The following is a 16527-nucleotide window of genomic DNA, read 5'->3' as shown; positions in this document are numbered from 1 at the left end:
TCCATAAAAACCTAAAAGGATGGGGTTGGAGAGCTCCCGGCTGGAGAACCAGAACACTTCCATGTGCCACCGGGCCAGGCCCCAAACTCCACAAGGACAGAAGCTCCTTTGTTTCGGACTCCATCCTATGTATCTTTTCATCTGACTGTTGATTTGTACCCTTTAATATTCTTTGTAACAAACTGGTAATCTAGTGAGTAAACTAGTTTCCCAAGTTCTGTGAGTTGTTCTAGCAAATTAATTGAACCCAAAGAGGGAATAGTAGGAACCTCTGACTTATCACCAGTCAGAAGCACAGGTAACATTGGCATCTAAAGTGGAGGGCTGTCTTGTAGAACTGAGGCCTTAACCTGTGGAATCTGATGCTCTCTCTGGGTAGTGTCAGAATTGAGCTGAATTGCAGGACACGCAGTTGGTGTCCAAAAATTGCTTGATGATGTGGGGAAAAAACCCACATGTTGGAAATGTGTGCCAGAGTCATAATGGGTACAGAATATTAGTGCTGGAAAAAAAAAAACAGTTTAGTCAGTCAAATTTTTAAAAGAAGAAATGCTTAAAAAAAGGTAAATATGTGAGGTGATGGATGTGTTAATTAACTTGATTGTGGTAAAGATTTCACAATGTACATGTATAGCAAATCATCATGTCATACACTTTAAATATATATAATTTTACTTGTCAATTATATCTCACTAAAGTGGAAAAAAAATTCTAATTTCCATAGTGTATTTACAGATTTTACCAATGCGAAATGAAGCAGTTCAGAATTTTTAGGGTTTTTGTTTCTTTTTAAATGGAATAAAAAAAGAAAACTTAATAATTAAAAAAAAAGAAATGCTGTTTTATAAAAAGACATTTCCTTGGAAAGTACCTGATAATATTTCGGATGGTTACAAACGAAAATTGTGCATCTAATAGCAAAACATTCACTGAAGGTCGATTTTTAAGAACCCTTAAGATCACTAACATAAGCATTACTTTAAAGCCATAAATCATGAATAAAATTGAAAAATATGTAATTTATATAAAAAGTGACATATGGGAATTCCCTGGCGGTCCAGTGGGTAAGATTCCACACTTCCACTGCAGGGGGCATGGGTTCAATCCCTGGTTGGGAAACTAAGATCCTGCATAACACACAGCACAGCCAAAAAAAAAAAAAAAAAAAGGACATATTTCAATAATCTTCACAAGTAGTATGTTACCTGGTCGGGAGGTTGAATATGCTGGACACACTGAAATATGTGAACTCCTTGAGCAGAAACAAGTAAAGGATGTAGAGAATGTTGAGACTGGCTTGTAGCAATCAGTGCCACCAAACTTCCCATGGAAATAAACTCTTTCACCACATCGTTCAAAGCTAGAATTAAGTAACATAGTGTAAAAACTTAGTACACAAAAGCATGAAATTTTAAAATCATACATTCATTAAAAATAATACCCTAAACTTGAGCTTTAAGGTGGAGTATGAATGGAATGGCTCCTCTTTACCGTTTAAAAGTTAAATCTTCCATTCATTCATCAGTTTATCTACTGAGGACCTAATATTGGCCAGGCTCTAGTCAATCTAATGAAGGTATAGGAAGCACTGTAAACTCTGTACACTCAGAACAATGCCTAGGTGAGGTTCCTTCATCTAGATCTTATTAAGTAAATGAAAAGGGGTCTCTGAAATAAATATTATAGAAGGATGAAAATAGAACACAATATGGAAGTTTAAATAAGCAAAATACAGCTCATACTCCTATGACTTCCTGAACAATCTCTTTCTACCCTAGCTTTTGCAAGATTTGGCTGGCATGAGGTTAGAACTGAAACAGGCATTAATAACATATATCCGAGTCCTGACCTAGAAATCTGCAGCATTCCCTTAAACACTAGACTAACAAGTCTTGCAGATGCTACAGGATTCCAAATGTGAGATTAACACCAGTTTACAGTAACCCAAGCCACTGTGGTTACATTTTTTATCTATTTCACCTCTTAAGAACCTCGAGGCAGCAGAAGACTGCAAAATCCTCCAACCCTCACCCTGGTCCCACCCTCTCCTTGAACCCTAAGCTCTAGGCAAAGGAGTATTGTCTAACGTACTGTGATTGCTTCTACCTCTGTACCTTTGCCTGTGGACCACACTTCCTTTGCATCTTCATTAGCCTGAAACTGTTCCATACTAACTTCTACTACTCCATCAAAACTCATCTCGGGGCTTTCCTGGTGGCGCAGTGGTTGAGAATCCACCTACCAATGCAGGGGACATGGGTTCAATCCCTGGTCCGGGAAGATCCACATGCTGCAGGGCAGCTAAGCCCCATGCGCTACAACTTACTGAACCTGTGCTCTAGCACCCGCGAACCACAACTACTGAGCCCGCGTGCCGCAACTACTGAAGCCCATGTGCCTAGAGCCTGTGCTCCACAAAGAGAGAAGCCACTGCAATGAGAAGCCTGCGCACTGCAACAAGGAGTAGCCCCCTTGTTATACTCTCTAGTTATACTCGCCATAACTAGAGAAAGCCCTTGCGCAGCAACAAAGACCCAACACAGCCAAAAATAAATTAAAAAAAAAACAAAAAAAACTCATCTCAGTTATGAACTCCCCCTAAAACACCCTGATAATTTCCCATACCACCCTCAATTTCGTGTATGTGCTCCTATCACACCCTGTACATACTTCTAGGAGAACATATCCTACCTACCTCCTAGTTGTGTCATCCTGGACAAATTACATAATCTTTGAATTTCCGTTTACTCACCTGTAAAACCAGGAGAATATCTGCATGTAGAGTACAAAGCAACCCCTAGCCCCGAAAGGGCAGTCAACACATGGTAGCTATCATTATGACTATCAGTCTTCCGTACTAACATTGTACTTGTTTACTTTTATTTCCTCTCCAAGACTCTGAGAATATAGACTGTGCACAGAAATATTTGTCAAATGAACAAAGAGTAAATCTGTACAATTCAGCAATTTCTAATAAGTGGAGGAGAATGAAAAGGCCCCAAAGACTAATGATGAATTCGTAGAATTTTCACACTGCTCTGACTCTACTGATTTTGCTAATACAGAGCAACATTAGAATGCTACCAGAGGCCTCAAAAGCAACACATTACATAGCACATATTCTGTTCTCTAAAGAGAGCAGATATACTACGAAGACTGGAAATGCTGTCTGATAAAGGACAAGGGCCTGCAGCCAGCGAATGAACGCGTTACGTTACCATGTGCGAGCCTCCGGCTCTGCACAGCCTCAGGACTGTGCTCGTGTTCTGGAAGAGCAGGCAGGCCAGCAACGAGATCCAGGTCATCCAACAGGACAACAGAAGGCTGCCGCCACACCGCCTCTGAGAAAGCTGCCTCTAGGGCTTTCTGTATGTTTTCAAGTCTTTTTCCTTAACACAGAAGATATGAAATAGTTTTATTGTTATTTGAGGGCTGGGAAAGGTCAGGCTGCCATTGAAAGCATTAGAAAAGCTCAATATTGATTTGACTATGAAAATTCAATCAATACAGTATTTTGTTATATATATATATACCAATCACTAAAATCTGTTAATCACTAACATGGTTTAAATAATACAGCCTCAAAGGACTAAGTACTGAATTTTATAAAACTGAAAAAAGGAATATGCTACTATAATTTCTATACATATGTATTTATTTATCCTTGCCTCATTCCACGGAGAACTTCAGATGGCTTACAACAAAACAGTAAAATAAAAGCAGGATGTGGGAAAATATAAATGAAAGCAGGGGATCACAAGTCAGATAAAATCAAACACAAAGGTAGCCACCTAGAGATCCTAGAATTGCTATATTTGAATCATTAATTTGGCTTCAATCATCCTGGTGAATTAAAACTTAATTTTCAAAGAACAGAGAACATACCAATTCATAAACCAATATAAAGAGTTCCTGTTACTTAGTTCTCAAACAAAATTTTCACATGAGGCTTCAAGCAAGACTCTAAAGAGATGGACAATGTCTCTGAAACCACATTTATAGAATATGAAGTAATGGGTTTTCAAAGGCCATTTCTTAGTTTCCTATCATATACTATATTAAAAAGCAGAATATAATGGCTAGCTGGGACTATATGGTAGTGGTAGCCAAGGGGGGGAAAATTAACTACTCAGTAAAATATTTCTGATTTTTAAAAAACTGAACAGATAATATAAATGTCAAAGATTTTCAAAAGTACAAGTATACAGCTAACCCAGGAACAACATGGGTTTGAGCTGTGCAAGTCCACTTATATGTGGGTTTTTCCAGCAGTAAATACCACAGTGCTGTACCACCCAAGGCTGGCTGCGGACACAGAGGGACCACGTATACAGAGGGCTGTGACTCTAAGTTACACAAAGAGCTTTCGTTGCATAGAGGCTGGCACCCCAACACTCACACTGTTCAAGGGTCAGCTGTATGTGATAAACTGTAAGTCTCCTCTTTGCTGTCCCTAGCCACCCACTTTCCCTCCCCTGAGGCAGCCACCCTACGAGTTTCCCAAAGCAAGTCAGAGGTAATCTATACCCATTAGAGTATATTCTAGATACTAACTTTCTCAGAGTGGTGTAAGTTGGAATTTTCAGGAATATAGTCTACAAAGAGTTTTGGCTAGGAAAAAAAAAAAGGCCTCCATCAAATATGGAGAGTTTTAAAATTTTTATTAGAAACACTAAAAACATTCGAAAGCCAGATTTAAAATTTCTAAGTAATTTTAATGACTAAATGACCAACAGAAAAGTTAAAGATTAGGTATTTGTATTTATTAGATTACCAGCATTAAATAGTAACATTTCTTTCTACCAGAAAAAAGATTTATGTAGAGTATTACCATATTCATACCTCGTAAAGCTTTACAGTCAACTATTTCCACATGGGCATCCAATAAGTTAAATGCTTCTTTACAGACTGCCTTCGCTAAAGTTGATTTTCCACTCCCCTAGAAAATAATTGCTTAAATTAGAACTCTCAATATATTCAGTCACAGAAATAGCCTCTGTCACTGTGATAACCGCCAAGATTCAGCCTCATCAATCAAGTATATACTACACAATGTTATATAACAATTACATCTCAATACGGCTGGGGAAAAAAAGAAAATCCACATCCCTGATTATAAAATAACGTTTAAAAAATACGAAATAATTGTAAATACTTAGTAGAGAAAGGTAAAAAAAAAATCTGTAATAGGGGCTTCCCTGGTGGCGCAGTGGTTGAGAGTCCTCCTGCCAATGCAGGGGACATGGGTTTGTGCCCTGGTCAAGGAAGATCCCACATGCCGCGGAGTGGCTGGGCCCGTGAGCCGTGGCCGCTGAGCCTGCGCGTCCGGAGCCTGTGCTCCGCAGCGGAAGAGGCCACAGCAGTGAGAGGCCCGCGTACCACACAAAAAATAAATAAATAAAAAAATTAAAAAAAATCTGTAATCGTCCCACATCACAGAATTACTGTTAACTGTTTTGCTGTATCATCCTTCCAGACACTCCACACACATTTTATGTAAATTTAAGAACATGGGATTACAGTATTCCTAAGGGTTTATAATAAATCATTGTCCTCTTTATCAACAGATATAGAGCTGCATCAGCTCCCTAGTACAATACCACTGTGAGGATGTACTGGACCATAATGTGTTTATCAAAACCCTTCCTGCTGTATATTTATGCTACTCCCACTTTTTAACTATTATAAGTAAAGCTAAAATAAATATCCATACATATATGTTTACTTATTTGTCAGATTATACCTTCAGAATAAATTTCTAGAAGTGTAATTACTACATCAAAAGGTATACATATTTAAATTTTGCTAAACATTGCTATAAGTGCCCCTTAGAAGACTGAACACTGTTAGGTTTTTTTTTGGATTCTGTGTTCATTTTATTTTTTATAGCATCTTTATTGGAGTATAATTGCTTTACAATGCTGTGTTAGTTTCTGCTTTTTAACAAAGTGAATCAGCTATATGTATACATATATCCCCATATCTCTTCCCTCTTGCGCCTCCCTCCCTCCCACCCTCCCTATCCCACCCCTCTAGGTGGTCACAAAACACCGAGCTGATCTCCCTGTGCTATGCGGCTGCTTCCCACTAGCTATTTATTTTACATTTGGTAGTGTATATATGTCCATGACGCTCTCTCACTTGGTTCCAGCTTACCCTTCCCCCTCCCCATGTCCTCAAGTCCATTCTCTATGTCTGCTACTGTTAGGTTTTTATAATTCTTTTTTTTTTTTTTTTTTGCGGTATACGGGCCTCTCACTGTTGTGGCCTCTCCCTTTGTGGAGCAGAGGCTCCGGACACGCAGGCACAGCGGCCATGGCTCACGGGCACAGCCGCTCCGCGGCATGTGGGATCTTCCCAGACTGGAGCATGAACCCGTGTCCCCTGCATCGGCAGGTGGACTCTCAACCACTGCGCCACTAGGGAAGCCCTATAATTCTTTTAATATAGGTTTCCTCCCTCAATCTACTACTATTTCTTTCCTTTTTTTCCCCCTAATAAATTTATTTATTTTTGGCTGCGTTGGGTCTTCGTTGCTGCGTGTGGGCTTTCTCTAGTTGCAGCAAGGAGGGGCTACTCTTCATTGTGGTGCATAGGCTTCCCACTGCGGTGGCTTCTCTTGTTGCAAAGCAGGGGCTCTAGGCATGCAGGCTTCAGTAGTTGTGCAATGTGGGCTTAGTAGTTGTGGCTCACGGGCTCTAGAGCGCAGACTCAGTAGTTGTGGTGCACAGGCTTAGTTGCTCTGTGGCATGTGGGATCTTCCTGGACTAGGGCTCGAACCCGTGTCCCCTGCATTGGCAGGTGGATTCTTAACCACTGTGCCACCAGGGAAGTCCAATCTACTACTATTTCTTACCATTGTTGCTTTGTCTAGCTTTAACACCCCTGTACCAGCTGTAACATTTTGCTTTTCATTACTGTGAACTGGAAAAAACAGCCAAGCTTATTGTGCAAAGTCTGAAATTTAGCAGGCATTCAACAATACTACCATCATTATGGTTTACAGAATTGCATTTATAATGAAAGTCACTGGACCCCAAAGAATAAAGAAATTAGGGGTGCTGATGTATAGGCCCCACCTGTCACTTTTTGCTGAATCAGAGGGCCTTTTCTCTCACTCAAAGTAATTCACATTTGTATAGCACCTTTCATATATATTATTTCTCTTAAGTGAGGTTAATCCTAAAAGGCAGGTTAAGAAGCTGAAAACTGCCTGAGGTCATAGCCAGTAAGTATGTAACAAAGGTGGGACTCAAATTCAGGTCTTCTACTTGCTCTTTCTATTAATCACGCTACCTCTGTGTGAGAAGGAGGAACTCTGTTTTCTGAATCAGTAGGATATTGTTTTTCAAAATAAATATTCTACCACGATGATATATTTTGAAATTTGACACAGGTCATCTAGAAAACATGTAGAGTAGTTGCTGTATTTTACCAGCCTTGCATACCTGGAATAAATCCTACTTGATTGTGGTATATAATTCTTTTAATATATTGGTTGATTTGATTTGCTCATCTCTTGTTGATGATTTTTGCATCTATGTTCATGAGAGATATTAGTCTGTAGTTTTCTTGTAATGCCTCTGTCTGGTTTTGTTATTAGGTAATGCTGGCCTCACAGAATGAGTTAGGAAGTATTTCCTCTGCTTCTATCCTCTGAAAGAGACTGTAGAGAATTGGTATAATTTCTTCCTTGAGGGTTTGGTAGAATTCACCAGTGAACCCATCTGGGCCTGGTGCTTTCTGTTTTGGAAAGTTATTAATTACTGATTCAACTACTTTAATAGATATAGGCCTTTTTATATTGTCCATATCTTCTTCTGTGAGTTCTGGCAGACTCCTTGTGTCTTTCAAGGAATTGGTCTATTCATCTAGGTTATCAAATTTTTAGGCACAGAGTTGTTTATTACTATTACTACTTTATTATCCTTTTAATGTCTGTGGGATCTGTATTGATATCCACTTTTTCATTTCTTATATTAGTAATTTGTATCCTCTTTTTTTTTTCCTTAGCCTGGATAGAGGCTTATCAATTTTACTGACCTTTTCAAAGAACCAGCTTTTGGTTTCACTGATTTTCTCTACTGATTTCCTGTTTTCAATTCATTGATTTCTGCTCTAATTCTTATTATTTCTTTTCTTCTGCTTACATAGGATTTAATTTGTTCTTCTTTTTCTAGCTTCCTAAAGTGAAAACTTAGATTATTGGAGTAGTTGCTATATTTTAAGTAAGAATCAAAAGAGAGCAACTGGGATAGTAAGAGGAAAAAAAAGTTATGATACTAGAGTTAAAAGTGAATAGAAATGAAAAAGCCTTATAATTCTGAATTGAAAAAAAGCACGAAGACTCACAAAGACCACACCGTAGCCCTGGAAAAAATACTGCATTGGTAGAGAATAAAACTGTAAGCCCCTTAAAAGGGCAGGGAAGCTCTCGCAAGACTGACAAAGATTAAAACAAGAGAAGATACAAATCACCAATAACAGGAAATGGGACATCACAACAGATTCTGCATCTATTACCAGCACAGTAAGAGAATGCTACAAACAACTTTATGCTCAAATACTTGACCAGTTCCTCAAAAACTACAAACTACCAAATGCCTGCCAAAATGAAACAGACAATTAAGGACTTTGAATTTATAATGAATTTATAAAGAAATCTCTAGGCCCAGATGGTTTCAGTGGAGATGTTACAAAACATTTTAAAGAATTAACATCAATTTTATACAATCTCTTCCAAAAAACAGAACAGGAGGGAATACTTTTCAACTTACTTTACGAGGCCAGTATTACCCTGAGAGCAAATCCAGACAAATGCAGTACAAAAACAGAAAACTATAGGCTAATATTGCTCATGAACTTACATGCAAAAATCCTCAACAGAATATTAGCAAACAGAACCCAGCAATGTGTGGGTTGGCCAAAAAGTTCGTTTGGGTTTTTCCATAAGATATTATGGAAAGAATAATAGACCACGACCAAGTGGGATTTATTACAGTTTTGCAAGGCTGGTTGAACATTTGAAAATCAATCAACCTTATTAACACCCTACCAACATCCTAAAAAAGAAAATTCATACAATCATATCAATTGATATAGAAAAAGTGCAGGGAGACCATCACCTTATTCATCACCACGTTCCCAATATCTAACAGCAGGCACTCAAAAATATTAGTGAATGAATGAATGCTTTCCATATCTGGTATCAACAACCCTATATAATAGATTATCAAAACCCAAAGAGAAGAATTAAAAATTGCTAATTAGTGAAAACGAGCACATTTTAACCACATACCTTTCCTCCCGTGAGTAAAAGGGCTCCGTTTCTAAGTCCTGCCACAAGGGCCATCAGCTGCCGAGACAAAGGGCGTCCTAGGAGGCTATGAGTGATGTGCTCCATGGAGGAGACGCCTAAGGAGTTCACTCCTCTGCAAACATGTAAATTGCATGATAAAACACTGAAACAGGGTAAAATCTAGCTATAAAAAATTCTGAAACTTTTCTTCCCAGGCTACTTAATGAGTTAATAAAAAGAGTAAAATCTTGAGCTTCCCTGGTGGTGCAGTGGTTGAGAGTCCACCTGCCGATGCAGGGGACATAGGTTCGTGCCCCGGTCTGGGAAGATCCCACATGCCGCGGACAGGATAGGCCCGTGAGCCATGGCCGCTAGGCCTGCGCATCTGGAGCCTCTGCTCCGCAACGGGAGAGGCCACATCAGTGAGAGGCCCACGTACCGCCAAAAAAAAAAAAAAAAAAAAAAGTAAAATCTTAAAAATGATCTCTTACTTGAAAGTAAAATGAATTAATGCCAAATCTGAGTCACAGATTTTAAAACTATTTTTATTACTTTCAAACATGTGCAGTAACTAAAAGTTTTGTCCTAATAGGACTCCTTAAGGAATTTGTCTTAATGCATACAAATATCCCCCTGAAAATGATTTCTGGTTTGTCATCCAACATTATCATAAATGGGTGTTTTTAAAGTGTTAGCATAATTGAAGACTTATTTCCTCTTAAATGTCATTTTTGAAATCCAGTTTCAATCTGTAGATTATATAAATATGAACTTTGACCTACTTCCTGACTCTGACTGCCAGTTTATTTCTGAAAATAAATATCATAAATTCCTAAAATTAGTCTGAACTGAAGAGATTTTACTTTATACTTGAATATTATGCCACATTTAAGCATTGTTACTTTATAGTTTAATCCTTTTACTAAAATATTTATAGACTATACTATTGCAGGAAATCAAATCACTACTACTATATCTACTAAAGGCCTCTGTGAAGAATTCTAAGAAGTAATGTTTATGTGAGATTATATTGTATTAAGAGCTAAAGAAATTGAGGAGGTTCTTTTCAGGTTTGTTTGTCTTAAAGTTGAGGAAAACACTAATAACCCCAATCAGTACATCAATAAGATAGTGAAGGAATAACTTAATTTGAAATATTTTTAAACATTCAACTAATGTTTTTGGATTTAACTTTTAAAATTAATTTATTAATTTTAAAGGATTATTGTTTTATTCAAGCATGTATGATCCAGGTCATATCTAGTTGGCTCTCTTTTCACAAATCAACTCTCAAAGTAAAATTTCTAATAAGTTTCAGACTTTTAGTTATCTAAGAAGAGAAGGCAAATTACTAAGCCAGGTGTGAAAACAGAAACAATCCTTGAAAAAAATATTTACTACTGCATTAGTAAGACTACTCAATGATATTAACATCTAATTTAACATTTACACATAAAAGCCCTGGAAAAGATAATGTCAAATGTGTCTAAACATGGTAGTTTGGCCATAACTTCTTACCCCAAGCAGTTCAGCTTTAAAAAAGGAAGAATAAAGTCAATCTCCTCACTGTTTTCTTCTTTTACCATAGGATCCAGAAGGACCTATAGTAGCAAGGAAAAATCAATTTTACATTTCAAAGTTATGCCTTTTGCCTGTTTTTCTTGGGTCCCAGGAAACTGAATTGCTGATTCTGTTACACCAGAGAGAAAAGATATATTGTACACGCAAGATTATAACTTAAAATAGCCCTAACAATAATAATTTACTCATCCAAGGAATATAAATATTTACAGTTAACAAGCAGTAAAGAATGTCATCTTCTTAATACAGTTTACAGATATATCTTTATTTGCAATTTTGATTTCTGTCACATTTATTTCTTTTCACAATCTCACATTTGTATCTTCTCTGAATGGTATTCCTTAAATTATATTTCAAAAGTAGACAAATAATGTCTAATTTCAAACCACCGAAATTCTAAATGACTAGAGAATCTTTAATTTATTAAGGATAAGAGTGAATATCCTAACCAAAACACAATATTCTAAAAGGAGCACTTTAAAAATATTTCTGGAAGAGAAGTGATCTGATAATATTTGTGAAGAGTTGAGAAATAAAGAACTGACAAAACAACATGGGTTGTGCGGCAAAACTGCAAATAAAAATATGAATTAAAAAAATTAAACCCCTAAGCTAAGTTTTCATTTATTTCAGTACTAAAAGATTTTAAAATCATGATCCACTTGCCAGTTAACACGATCAATTCTTAAAACTTAATTGTGTGGAGGCATCAATTTCAAATTTAGGATAAATCAACAATTTGTTTAGATAAGTTAAAGAGATTATAGAATAAAATATTTTAAGTCAAGTTATTCCTTACTCTTACCATTCAAGTTTCTAATACACTTTAGGATGCAATGTAACAGGTAAATTCATACTTTAGAATCAATCACATGTGAAAATATTATTTCATTAAATATTCAATAGTATGTCATTACTTGTATTGTCATCTTCTGTAGCAGATTGGTACTCAACAGAAAAAGAGTTTCTTCTTTTTCCTTTTCCCAAGAATGAACTATATTCAGAGAAAACTCCTTCAACCCTATTAAAAGGAAGGTAATAAATGTAGTTAGTACTAAAGCTGAGATGAAATAATTTAAAATTTAAATTTATTTAAATTTAAACAGAGGCATTCTTTGATACGTAATATCTACTGTTTAATTATCATTATTAGGTTTCCTGTTCATACATATCACAAGTTGGAAAAACAATGAAATTTTTCTGACTTCTTTAATAGAAAAAATATTGAAATAACAAATAAAATATACTCACCATCTTTCATTTCCAACTTAATATATTCTTCCTCTGATACTATCAGAGGAAGTGTGGTAGTAGTAGACTGCTGTAGCCATGAATAGAACACAGTTTTTATGTCTTCTTCACTTATGTCTTTAAGCTGCCAGAGGAAAGGAAAGAACAGTAATGATATTCTAATACATGAACTTAACCTTAACATTCTTATTTTAACACCTTATCTTGCCAATAAATGATGTTCATAGGCACAGATTTGGCATTTGACATTACAGTACGAGTACAGCACAGCCTGAAGAAACATTTACACAAGTGGCAAAGTTTTAAATGCTCCTTTTCTCTATGCCCAGTGATACACACACCATAATCTAGCTCACTTGATAACCATTCCAGCCCCATTCTCCCTTGCCTCCCTCTACTGTAGAGCAAACTACAGTGGGAGAGCAAAATCCTCTACTCCCAGCTTGGAACTGTGTGTGCATGCATCTGGCTGCACTCTGGCCAATGCTTTACAATCAGCAATCCATGGGAAAGCCTTCTCTTCCTAATTAAAAGGTAGAGAAACCTTGCAAGGAGAAGAATTCTGCTTTGTGCCTTTCCTTCTGCTGCCAAGAATGCAGACGTGATACCTATTACTACTGCAAATGTCTTGCATCTAAGAGGAGGAGAGGCAAAGGCTAAAGACGGCAGAAGAAAAAGACCAAAGGAGCCTAGATCCTTGGTTACATGGTTTAACCCCGTTGAGCTCCTCCAAACTTCTTTGCGCATGAGAAAAATAAACTTTTTATATGTTAGTGTCACTTTTTTTCTCTGTTAATATGGCCGATGTACTCAACAAGTAGAGTGTTAATAAATTGTTCAAAAGGTATTAAGAAATTCTGAGAAAAACACTGCTAATTTTTGATGCTTTTAGATTAACATTGTTTTAAAAATCTATTTGAAATTAAAAAGGGAATAACAAAAATTCATAAATGAAAGATAATATCTGCCTAGGAAAATAAACCTCTATTCTACCATTTCTCAACTGGTCCATTTCTGTTATCTCTCTTTATTCAGAGTCAAGCTTAGATCCACTGATTAAGCTCAGTTGAGAATATGTTTACCACCAAAAGCAACCTAAGCTACGAAAAGGCATCATTTTCCCATTCTTAAAAATCACAGAAATAGTCAGTTACTTCTTTGAATATTATTGTGCAATGGGATTAAAGACCTAAAGGAAGTCATAAAATGAAAATGAAAACTATTTAAAATCAAGACTTTTAGGATCAGAAAGCAACTCATAGTTCCTCTAGAATCAAACATCCTTAAGTCCTAAGTGATATGATCAGCCGAGAGAGACCTTCCAAGGTCATAAAGCTTCCACTAAAGTATGCAACTCAGGACAGGAAAGAAATTCGGTAGTAATATTCCATTCCTGACACCAGAAAAAAACAAAAAAACAATGAGCAGTGGCTAATTATTTTTGTACATAAGACCTAAATTTTGAAAAAAAAAAAACACCAAGATCAATAACCGAGGTAAAAGCAGAGCTCCTGTAAACTTAAAAAAGAAAACTTAAAAAAAGTCAAGAGCCATGGAAGTTCCCTGTTCCAAAGACTTTTATAATATGGTCTACATGTTTAAAGATTTCTTAAGAATATCAAGGTAATATATATAGAAAGCAAAATATCTGACTTTGAAAATCCTGCAGTTATCAAGACAATGTTAAATTTCCTTCACATATTTTTAAAAAAGATACTGAGCAACTAGACAGAGACAAGATGGTGGAGCAGAAGAACTTGAGCTCACCTTCCTCTCAAGGAAACACCCAAATCACAACTGTTATATAACCATCTACAGAAAAGACTATAACCTACCAAAAAAGATATTCTATACCCAAAGATAAAGAAGCCACAACGAGATGGTAGGAGGAGTGCTTTTGCAATATACTCAAGTCCCATACCCGCCGGATAGGTGAGCCACAAACTGGAAAATAATTAAATTGCAGACTGGAAATAATTATATATCACTCCCACAGGAGTGAGAGTTTGGAGCCCCATGTCAGGCTGCCCAGCCTGGGGGTCTGGCATTGGGAGGAGGAGCCACCAGAGTACTTGGCTTTGAAGGCCAGTGGGGCTTAAGTGCAGGAGCTCCACAGGAGGAGCTCCTGCACTTACTCTTGGAGGGTGCACACAAGGTTTCACATGCACTGGGACCCAGAGCAAAACAGTGATGCCATGGGAACCTGGGCCAGACCCACCTGCGGGTCTTAGAGAGTTTCCTGGGGAGGTGGGGGGTTGGCTGTGGCTCACTGTGGGGGCAAGGACACTGGTGGCAGAGGCCCCAGGGAATATTCATGGCATGAGCTCTCCCAGAGGTCACCTTTTGGCACTGAGACCTGGCCTCACCCAACAGCCTGCAGGCTCCACTGCTGGGACGCCTCAGGCCAAACAACCAACAGGGTGGGAACACAGCCCCACCCATGAGCAGAGAGGCTGCCTAAAGTCTTCCTGAGCCCACAGCCATCTCTAAACACACCTCTTGACACAGCCCTGCCCACTAGAGGCACAAAATCCAGCTCCACCCACCAGGGGGCAGGCACTAGTCCCTCCCACCAGGAAGCCTGCAGAAGCCCCTGGACCAACCTCACCCAGCAGGGGGCAGACACCAGAAACAAGAAGAAGTACAATCCTGTAGCCTGAGAACAGAGACCACAAACACAGAACATTAGAAAATATGACACAGCAGAGAAATCTGTTCCAGACAAAGGGAAAAGATAAAACCCCAGAAGAACAACTAAGTGAAGTGGAGATAGGCAATATACCTGAAAAAGAATTCAGAGTAATAATAGTAAAGAAGATCCAAAAACTCGAAAAAAGAATAGAGGCACAGACTGAGAGGGTACAAGAAATGATTAACAAAGAGCTAGAAGCTTGAAAAAACAAATAGATGTACGATACAATAACTGAAATGAAAAATACACTGGAAAGAATCAATAGCAGAATAAATGAGGCAAAAGAATGAACAAGTGAGCTGGAAGACAGATTGGAGGAAATCACTGCCGCGGAGCAGAATAAAGAAAAAAGAATGAAGAGAAATGAGGACAGTCTAAGGGACCTCTGGGACAACATTAAAAGCACCAACATTCTCATTATAGGGGTCCCAGAAGGAGAAGAGAGAAAGGGCCTGAGAAAATATTTGAAGAGATAATAGCTGAAAACTTCCTTAACTAATGGGAAAGGAAACACTCACTCAAGTCCACAAAGCACAGAGAGTCCCAGGCAGAATAAACCCAAGCAGGAACACAGCGAGACACATGTTAATCAAATTGACAAAATTTAAAGACAAAGAGAAAATATTAAAAGCAACAAGGGGAAAGCAACAAATAACATACAAGGGCATCCTCATAAGGTTATCAGCTGATTTTTCAGCAGAAACTCTGTAGGCCAGAAGGCAGTGGCACAATATATTTAAAATGATGAAAGGGAAAAACGTACAACCAAGAACATTCTACCTAGCAAGGCTCTTGTTCAGATTCGACGGAGAAATCAAAAGCTTTACAGACAAGCAAAAGCTTAGAAAATTCAGCAACACCAAATCAGCTTTACAACAATTGCTCAAGGAACTTCTCTAGATGGAAAAGAAAAGGCCACAACTAGAAACAAGAAAATTTATAAATAGGATAGCTCAAAGGTAAAGGCAAACATAGAGCAAAGGTAGGAAATCATCCACATACAAACAGGATACCAAAACCAGCAATCATGAGAAGAGGAGAGCAAAAATGCAACATATTGAAAATACATTTGAAGTTAAGAGAGCAGCAACTGAAAACAATCTCGTATATATATATACACTGCTATATCAAAACCTCATGGGAGGGCTTCCCTGGTGGTGCAGTGGATGAGAGTCCGCCTGACGATGCAGGGGACATGGGTTTGTGCCCCAGTCCGGGAAGATCCCACATGCTGCCGAGCGGTTAGGCCCATGAGCCATGGCCGCTGAGCCTGCACATCCGGAGCCTATGCTCCGCAACGGGAGAGGCCACAACAGTGAGAGGCCCGCATACCGCAAACAACAACAACAACAACAACAAAAAACCCTCATGGGAACTGCAAACCAAAAATCTACAATAGATACGCACAAAAAAAAGAAAAAGCAATCCAAACATAACACTAAAGATAGCTATCAAATCACACGAGAACAAAAGAGGAAAGGAAGAAAAAAGACCTACAAAAACAATCCAAAACAATTAACAAAATGGCAATAAGGACATACATATTGACAATTACCTTAAATGTACTGATAAATGGATTAAATGCTCCAACCAAAACACACAGACAGGCTGAATGGATACAAATACAAGACCTGTATATATGCTGTCTACAAGAGACCCACTTCAGATCTAGGGACACACAGACTGAAAGTGAGGGGATGGAAAA

The 16527-nt window shown here is 37.9% G+C and overlaps 1 protein-coding gene across 1 annotated transcript in view; it reads right to left on the bottom strand.

Annotated features, from left to right (window-relative positions):
• Window positions 1-16527, bottom strand: part of PEX1 (peroxisomal biogenesis factor 1) — a 73630-nt gene that overhangs the window by 35757 nt on the left and 21346 nt on the right. Inside the window, exons 7-13 of the mRNA XM_060020535.1 lie at window positions 12131-12254; window positions 11797-11900; window positions 10817-10899; window positions 9299-9431; window positions 4843-4939; window positions 3219-3389; window positions 1206-1360 (exon numbers count right to left, since the gene is read on the bottom strand). Of these exons, the coding sequence (XP_059876518.1) occupies window positions 1206-1360; window positions 3219-3389; window positions 4843-4939; window positions 9299-9431; window positions 10817-10899; window positions 11797-11900; window positions 12131-12254 (867 nt within the window). The remainder of the gene's footprint in view (window positions 1-1205; window positions 1361-3218; window positions 3390-4842; window positions 4940-9298; window positions 9432-10816; window positions 10900-11796; window positions 11901-12130; window positions 12255-16527) is intronic.

Source organism: Delphinus delphis, chromosome 9, assembly GCF_949987515.2.
Source record: "Delphinus delphis chromosome 9, mDelDel1.2, whole genome shotgun sequence".
NCBI classification, from domain to species: domain Eukaryota; kingdom Metazoa; phylum Chordata; class Mammalia; order Artiodactyla; family Delphinidae; genus Delphinus; species Delphinus delphis.
Note: the sequence above shows the minus strand (reverse complement) of the source record. Positions and strands in the feature narration are given on the sequence as shown.